Source organism: Athene cunicularia (assembly GCF_003259725.1).
Source record: "Athene cunicularia isolate RWA chromosome 13 unlocalized genomic scaffold, athCun1 chr13_part1, whole genome shotgun sequence".
In the NCBI taxonomy this organism is placed as follows: Eukaryota; Metazoa; Chordata; class Aves; order Strigiformes; family Strigidae; genus Athene; species Athene cunicularia.
Window position 1 is genome coordinate 21,207,420 of NW_020799117.1, and position 7,575 is coordinate 21,214,994.

Here is a 7,575-nt window from a genome sequence, read left to right on the forward strand (position 1 = left end):
GGGAGCCACCGGCAGGAGGAGGGGGGGTAGGGGGGCAGGTCCTCTGGTCTCCGGCCGGATCGTGCCCCGAGAGCCCGAGGGGGCTGGCGCTGGGGTCCCCGGTGGGTGACCGGGATTAGGGGCACGGGGCTGTGGGCAGACGGGGTGCCGGGGGTGGGAGCGGTGAAGGAGGGAGGGGCGGTGTCTCTGTGCCTCCGCGCGGATGGGCTCAGCTTTATCCAGGGCTGTAATCCCCCCTGCTCCGGTAATTAAAAACTCCGCATTACAAGGAAAACGGTGTGCAGGGAAATGTAATCAAGTCTGGAGGGGCTTAACCATCTGGTAAAGGTTAGGACCGGCACGGCGGGGGCCGCGGCCGGGGGATCTGGCAGCCGCTGCGATTCGGGCTCCTCTTAATCTACCGCGGGGACGAGCGCAGCATCTGCGGGGTAATACCGGTGCCCCGGGCAGCGATCGGTATCGCCGGAGCTCCCACCGCCGTTAACGGGACGTCCCCGGGGCTAACCCGCTCCCCAGGTGCGTTCGGCTCCGGTAGATCGATTCTGGTGTGGCACCCGGGTCCGGATTGCATCCCCTCCGCGGGGTCAGCAGGGAAAGGGTTAAGCGGCCGCCGGTGGTCGCGGTTCGTCCCCCCCAGCCCCGGGAAGGGCCCTCCCCCGCCGCCTCCGGGAGCCCGAAACTCTTCGAAAGTGCAAGGGGCGAGCAAAGGCGAGGGGCGAGCAAAGGCGAGGGGCAACGCGGCGGCGCGAGTGGGTCCCCGCGTCCCCAGGAGGGCTGCGGGGCCATGGGGGCCGGGGCAGGCTCCAGGCGGGAGCAGCTCTTCCTCCGCTCTCTACTCTTCCTCCTGCTGACCGGGTCCCCGGCACCGCGCCTGGCGAGCGGGCAGCTGCGCTACGCCGTGCCGGAGGAGCTGGAGCACGGAGCCTTCGTGGCCAACCTGGGCGAGGACCTGGGGCTCGACGTGTCCACCCTGTCAGCGCGGCGGTTCCGCATCGTGTCACGGGCCGGGGCCAGGCAGCACCTGGAGGTGAACCTGGAGAACGGGATCCTTTTCGTGAACGAGCGGATTGACCGGGAGGAGGTGTGCGAGGCCGGGGGGACCTGCTTGCTCCACCTTCAGCTCCTTGTCGAGAGCCCACTGGAGCTCTACCGCGTCGAGGTGGAGGTGCTGGACATCAACGACCACGCACCCACCTTCCCCTGGCAAGAGTATGTGCTGGAGGTGGCTGAGTCCGCCGTGCTCGGCGCCCGCTTCCCACTGGAGAGTGCCCAGGATCCTGACGTGGGCACCAACTCAGTGCATACCTACCGCCTCAGCCCCAACAGTTTCTTTTCGCTCGAGGTTCAGACGCGCAGTGACACCAGCAAGTTTGCGGAGCTGGTGCTGGAACGTGCCCTTGACCGCGAGCAGCAACGCACACACCGGGTGCTGCTCACTGCTCTTGATGGCGGTGTCCCTGAACGCTCGGGCACAGCTCACATCCTCGTCATGGTGCTGGATGCGAATGACAACGTGCCTGTCTTTGACCAGCCCTCGTACAGTGTGAGCCTTCCTGAGGATGCCCCTCCTGGCACCCTGGTCATCCAGCTCAATGCCACTGACCTGGACGAGGGCCCCAATGGGGAGATAGAGTACTCCTTCAGTGGGCACGCACCGCCCCGCGTCCGGGAGCTCTTCCACGTAGAGCCCCGGAGTGGGCAGGTGCTGCTGAAGGGCCCTGTGGACTACGAGCGGGCAAGCCTCCATGAGCTCTATGTACAAGCCAAAGACCGTGGACCCTCAGCTGTGGCTGTGCACTGCCGGGTGCTCGTGCACCTCCTTGACGTGAACGACAATGCGCCAGAGGTGACCCTCACCTCTGTGTCCACACCCGTGCTGGAGGATGCCCCACCAGGCACTGTCATTGCTGTCATCAGCGTTCTGGACCGGGACTCTGGGGATAACGGGCGTGTGAGCTGCGAGGTCAGCCCCGATGTACCCTTCGAGCTCCGCTCTTCCTTCCGCAACTACTACACACTGGTCACCACACAGGCGCTGGACCGGGAGGTTGTGCCTGAGTACAACATAAGCATCACAGCACGGGACATGGGGTCCCCCACCCTGCTGACCCTCAGCACCCTTACTGTCCCAGTGTCTGATGTCAACGACAATGCCCCACGCTTCCTCCAGCCCTCCTACAGCGTCTATGTGATGGAGAACAACGCACCAGGTGCCTCCATCTGCTCCGTCAGCGCGTTGGACCCTGACTGCCAACAAAACGCTTACCTATCCTACTCCATTGCTGACGGGCACATCCATGGCATGCCTGTGGGCACCTATGTGTCCATCAACTCGGACAGCGGGCACATGTATGCCCTGCGATCCCTCGACTATGAGCAGATCCGCAGCTTCCAGATTCAGGTGCAAGCACAGGATGCGGGTTTCCCCCCACTCAGCGCCAACGTCACTGTCCACATCTTTGTGCTGGACCAGAATGACAACGCCCCAGTCATCGTTTCCCCCATGCCACACAATGGCTCTGTGGCCACTGAGTTAGTGCCACGATCAGCTGGGCCTGGCTACCTTGTGGGCACAGTGTCGGCAGTGGATGCAGACACGGGGCTGAACTCTCGCCTCTCCTACCAGCTCCTCCAGGCCACTGACTTCACCCTCTTCAGTGTAGCACCTGACACGGGTGAGCTGCGCACCCTTCGCTCCTTTCTGGAGCAAGACGCAACCCGGCAGCGGCTGGTGGTGCAGGTGCGTGACGGTGGGCAGCCAGCCCTCTCAGCCACTGTGTCCCTCCTGCTTTCAGTGGTGGAGACCATGCCTCAGACTCTCTCCGACTTCAGCGAGTTCAGCCTCTCCCCAGAGGACTCCTCATCCTCCCCACTCACTGTCTACCTCCTTGTCTCCCTGGGCTCTATCTCCTTCACTTTTCTCCTCGCCATCCTCATCCTCACAGCTATTCGGTGCCGTGGAGAGCGGCGCTTGTGCCGAGGTGATGGCTGCTCACCACCCCGCTGCCACTGCTGCCCTGGCTCCAGACCCTCCTCTGAGAGCCTGAAGACATCCAACCTGACAGCGCAGCCCCTCACGGGGACCATGGCTGCCACCTGCCTCGATGTGCCCGGGGGTGGTCCCCCGGGCTACTGCTACAAGGTCTGCCTTGGTCCTGAGTCTGCCCAGAGTGACTTCATGTTCCTCAAACCCTGCAGCCCCCCCTGGAACAACGAGAAAGACTCGGGGAAGCAGTCCCGGCCAAGCCAGCATCTCCAGGTCTCCAAGCAGGTAATTCCATGCCTGGGGTGCTTACCAGTTCTCCACAGGTTCCCCCCACCCCCTTCCTCAGCCTCTGCTGTGAGAGAAACCAGCCACGTCTTTTCCTAGAGATTAACCAGCATCTTTGATCGGTGTGGAAATTATGAGCCAGCAGGCAATGGGAACCTCCCCACTGAGGTCTTATTACTAGGGAATGACAGGCTTGGCTGAGGTGAGAGGAAATCCCGTTCCGATGCCTTTTGCACCCATTAGAGGCAACAGAGATGTTCCAGTGCCCAGGGGGAGGTAGAATGGTGGAGGTGGCCTCTCCTTCATGTGGGTGAGCAATTCACGCTGGGACAGCCTGAGCATCACTGCCACTCTGCTTCCCCCATGCCGGCGGGGGTCCGCAGTGTCCCGCTGCCACATTCAGGGCTGGCCCTGGCCCCTCTGGCATCACTCGTGTCCCCAGTTCTGGCACCCAGGCCTGGCTGCTGTGCTTGCCACTGAGCTGCCCCAGCAGGGAGGGAGTGGGGTCTTCAGGGCGGGATTTTGATGTCAACATTTGTTAGGTATTGAAATGAGGAATGTCTAATTTTCCCAATGAAAGGCTCTTTCTGAAACGCGATTACAAGGATGGAGAGTGATGAGGCGTCTAATCCACTTACGTTTGACTTTTAATAAAACAGCCCTTCCAAGGAGAGCCCAAGACTGGCTGCCAAGAGGCTCTTCTTGCACGTCTCCTTGCACAACTGGCCTCACTTCTCTAATACGTTAATGGGATTTTCCCCTAGTTGTTTACAACCCCCCTGGGACAGTGGGTATGCAGCCAGTTTCTACACCTCTTACCCCTTGGTGCCTGAGACCTGGGCTAAGTCACCATCCCACCTGCAAAACAGGCTTTTTAAAATTAACAGAAATAAGAAAAGCCTCTCTCTCTCCCCAGAAGGACAAACCTTGGCAATTAAACTCCCAAAGACAGAGAGCAAGCCCCTGACAACCCCAGTGTCTCAGGATGGTGGGGAAGGTCCAGGAGCGAACAGGCTGGTTCAACACTGCCTCAGTTTCCCTAAAATGGGAATGTGCTACTTGCTTCTCCACAAGAGAGGAGATGGAGTCCTGCATCCCTGACTACTGAAGCCTTGTGCTGGCAGCACTGGGTTGATGAACAGAGGGTTCCAGGGCTGATTAACAGTGGGTCCCAGGTCCCCCAGAATCCCCGTAACCAGCCTTGCCCTTCCCTGTGTTTTTCAGATCAAGCAGCCCAACATGGACTGGCTGCCTCCAAGCACGCAGCGACCTGCCCTGAAAAGGTACCAGATCCGACATTGCGGGAACAGAGGGAACGGGTGGAAGGGGGATGTGGGGATGGGGAAGCTATCTCTGATGCAGCTTTGAACCGGTCTCTTCTCTTTAGCTCCCAGAGCCTGGAGGACGTGGGGGAAATCCGCAGAGCTCTCCAGAAGGAGCATGAGAGGCTGTGCACGCTGGTGACCCCTGTCTCTGGTTAGTACTGGGGTGCTGGGGCTGGGAAGACCAGACCCTCTTGTAGCTTGGTTGAGGTGCAGTGGGGAGGACACATCCCTGTTCCTAGCAGTGGTAGAGTTTTGTGGGGTGAAAGAGGTGTCCAGGCTGAAGAAGGGAGGTTGGTGACACATAGCCACGGGCTTGCACCCTGGGGCATGGATGTGATTGTTCCACTGAACTATGGATGTGACCTCCCCTGAACCAGTCTCATGCTCATCTTTCCTCCAGAGTTTCAGAAGGCTTCGGCAGGCACCAACAGCATCTGGACACCCCAGTACAGCCCCTTGTACCCAGGTCACATCCCAGCCTTGGATTATCAGCACAATGTCTACATCCCCGGCACCCCTACTCTGCTTTCCAGCAAAGACGGGTCCCTCTTCCTGGGCAGGGAGAACAAGAACAGCTTCTCCACCTTTGGCAAGAGGAAGAAGATGACAGCTTACTGTGACATGCATGACAGTGTGGTTATCAACAACGACCTGAAATAGTGACCAGTGCTAGGCCTGGATGGCTCTGCCCAAAGCCCTGGGAATCACCTGCATATTTCAGCTGCGGGGTCCACTTGCAACACACAACTCCATGCACAGACCCCTCAGGACTTCATGGGGCTGCTGGGATAGTGGTTCACCAGAGTGTGGGGAAAGGATTTAAGGAGCAAGGGACTGAAAAGTGATAAGGGTGGGCAGGAGGAGGGGGGATGGGCATTTCTCCCATTTCATTCCACAGAGCTGTGTTGGCAGCAGGTGCTGTTTGGGTCCATATGACCAGATTTAAGCAAATCTGTCTTGAGTTTACTCATTCCCACGTCCCTTTAGGGACCATCCATCTCTGTAAACATTGTCACTTATTTGTCTTGTCTGGCTGTGTGAATGTACTGAGCTGCATGCCTGTATTTCTGTCCCAGTAGGCATGGAAAATGTATGCAGACAAAGCCTGGTTCAGTTAAGCCTGATCCTACGTACTGGGGCAGGGATCTCTGTCCCTGAGATCCAGTGGGATGTGTTGCATGTCTGGAGCAGCCATTATTGTCTTCTCTGGGGAGCAAGTGCAAAACCCAGCCATTATGGGTTCTTCCCTTCAAACCCTGACCCAACACTTGCAAGGCTGGAGACCCAAAGGCCGGGACACAGCCAGTCTTTTCTCCAGGAGCAGCGTGGGCTGGAGCACACACAGATGGGCTGGCCAGAAGAGCTGTTAGCTTAAGCAGCTGAGAGATGCACAAGGTGAGGCCCTGCTGGGTAACTCTTTAGCCCAAAGCAACATCATCTGATCAAAAGACAGTTTCCAGCCATAGGAGGGCCCCCAGCACAGGTGACCATCCTCTTCCTTCCTCCCCCTGCCCTCACCTCTGTTTTTGCCAGGTCCTGAACACCTGGGAACCCCAGCACTGGGGGCCCCACCTGTATAGGACAGACATCTCCCACTGTGCCCTGCTTCTCTTTGAGGACTTTTAGCTGGCTGTCAGGAGCCTTCAAGGGCAGGATTCCAGCCCCAGAACAGTCTCTCCCCTTCCCTGCTCACCCTACACCTGTCCACCTGGTCTGTCTGCCACAACTGCCAATCGCTCCTGTCACGGGACAGTTCATTTCCAATCCATCTGTGCAGAACATGACAGATCTCTCTAAAACAGGTTTGTTTCACAATGTCTGATTTGTACCAATAAATTGTATTTTAATAGCTCACCCTGGCTCCTGGCTGTCCCTGAGCTGTGTGTGACAGTCTGCTCTTGGAACAGAGCTTGGCTGCAGGAGACGTGTGTCCCTCTGGCCTCCATAGTTGCTGAAGAAGCCCAGGAGAGATCATTTTATTCACTTCACCTGGATGCTGGGTCTTAAGGTCCCCTTCCCTCCTTCCTTAGCCTGAGGAGCACTTTGTGGCCATGGCCAGGAGGAGCTGTGTGCTGCAGATGTCACGCAGCTCCTTGCTCCATGCTCCATCTTGGGCAGAGTCTCTGCAGGGATTTGACGTGGGCATAAAGGGCTTTGAACTGCTGGGGAGAGGGGCTGGATCTGGCAGTAATGGCTTATTGGTGTTATTGTGCATTGCTTTCTGTGGTTCATTTAAGCTTTCTCCTGGATGCTCACCACTCACCAGCTTGCCTCGGGAGTCACAGAGATAGCCTGGATGTGTGCCAGGTGTAGGGACCAGCTGCCTGCGAATAGGCAAGCCTGTATCTGCTGGTGGGATGACTCTTGACTCAATGTGGGAAACGGTTCACCTCTGGATGGAGTCCTGATATAGCCATGCCGTGGTGGTCCTTCTCTTATCCTCCGCTCGCTTAGTGACTGGCTTGAGGAGGCTGCAATGTGGCTTTTGGGATTAACCCAGAAATGTCCTTGTTTACAAGAGGGTAATGTGCTCTTTAGTGGAAGCAGGGGGCAGGGGTCACTCCAAGGGGCCCTGGGGAAGTAAGGGACCCAGGAGAATGGTGAAAGTGACCTGGCTGCTTCTGATGACTTCAGTCCCAGCTCACATCTGCCTGTCTGTGAGTAGCTGAAATATTCCCTGTCCCAATTAGATGGTCAGGTGAAGGATTTTATGCTGCTGACTGCATTCTTCAATGGTCTCTACAGGGTGTTAGGGGTAAAAAAATCCCAAACAGCCACTGTCTGAGACCTCTGTACAGCATTAGCCTGTTTCACTGCTTCAAAAGAACATGAGAATTATGTAAAGTGATACAAGAAAATGAATAACAGCCTCAAGAAGTAATAAATGTACTAAATGGATCTGACTCCTTGCCGGGCAGCAAACATCTCCCTTTCCCAGATTAGCTCTGGCAATACCCTCTCTGCCATTTTTAGGTGGTG

At 57.5% G+C, this 7,575-nt stretch overlaps 1 protein-coding gene across 1 annotated transcript; it reads left to right on the plus strand.

Moving 5' to 3' along the window:
- The first annotated feature begins 180 nt into the window (after positions 1 to 180).
- Positions 181 to 6,450, plus strand: LOC113485175 (protocadherin beta-16-like). Its single transcript, XM_026858151.1, has 4 exons — positions 181 to 3,271; positions 4,496 to 4,554; positions 4,659 to 4,747; positions 4,997 to 6,450. The coding sequence occupies exons 1-4, from the start codon at positions 785 to 787 to the stop codon at positions 5,254 to 5,256; spliced, it is 2,895 nt and encodes a 964-aa protein (XP_026713952.1). The 5' UTR covers positions 181 to 784; the 3' UTR covers positions 5,257 to 6,450.
- The last annotated feature ends 1,125 nt before the right edge of the window (positions 6,451 to 7,575 follow it).

Bases quoted from the DNA above. Each gene is read 5' to 3' on its own strand.
- LOC113485175 (XM_026858151.1), top strand. From the start codon at position 785: ATGGGGGCCGGGGCAGGCTCCAGGCGGGAGCAGCTCTTCCTCCGCTCT. The intron at 3,272-4,495 runs GTAATTCCATGC...TGTGTTTTTCAG, and splicing joins ATCTCCAGGTCTCCAAGCAG to ATCAAGCAGCCCAACATGGA. The intron at 4,748-4,996 runs GTTAGTACTGGG...TCTTTCCTCCAG, and splicing joins GCTGGTGACCCCTGTCTCTG to AGTTTCAGAAGGCTTCGGCA.